A 443-nucleotide genomic window follows, 5' to 3' on the forward strand; every position below is an offset into this window, starting at 1 on the left:
GGATGCGGGAGCCGGCAGGGCTGCTGTGAAGAAAGTAGCGGGGCTGGCCGGAGGCTGGAGAGCGGGACATGGTGGTGGTGTCCCCCTGATGGTCCCCGGGTGGCGGCTGTGCTGGAGAAGGGGAGGCTGGTGAGGAGCTGGAGGACGGCGACGCGAGGCCACGGTGGGGGAAAATCCGAGGCTCCGGCTGGGAAACCATGGGGAGATGCAATGGGAGATGTACGCTGGTCGGATTCTGCTGCCTGCAGCTGGTAAGGCGAAGGGCCGTCTGCGCTCATCAGCATGCCGGGTTGTGCTTTGTGCGAAATGTTGGCTGTCACCGCTCCCCACGCTCCGTCTCGGCGGTGACCTTGCTGCGGGACCAGCTTGGGGATGCTTCACTGCCATCCTCCCCCCCCCCCCCAAAAAAAAAAAAAAAAAAAAGATAAAAACCCACCGGAAAC

General features: G+C 62.5%; 1 protein-coding gene across 1 annotated transcript in view; it reads left to right on the forward strand.

Moving 5' to 3' along the window:
- Positions 1–197: 197 nt before the first annotated feature.
- Positions 198–443, forward strand: part of NKAIN1 (Na+/K+ transporting ATPase interacting 1) — a 37,050-nt gene continuing 36,804 nt past the window's right edge. Inside the window, exon 1 of the mRNA XM_009893005.1 lies at positions 198–251. Coding sequence (XP_009891307.1) covers positions 198–251 — 54 coding nt within the window. The remainder of the gene's footprint in view (positions 252–443) is intronic.

Source organism: Charadrius vociferus, unplaced genomic scaffold, assembly GCF_000708025.1.
Source record: "Charadrius vociferus isolate BGI_N301 unplaced genomic scaffold, ASM70802v2 scaffold459, whole genome shotgun sequence".
Taxonomy (NCBI): domain Eukaryota; kingdom Metazoa; phylum Chordata; class Aves; order Charadriiformes; family Charadriidae; genus Charadrius; species Charadrius vociferus.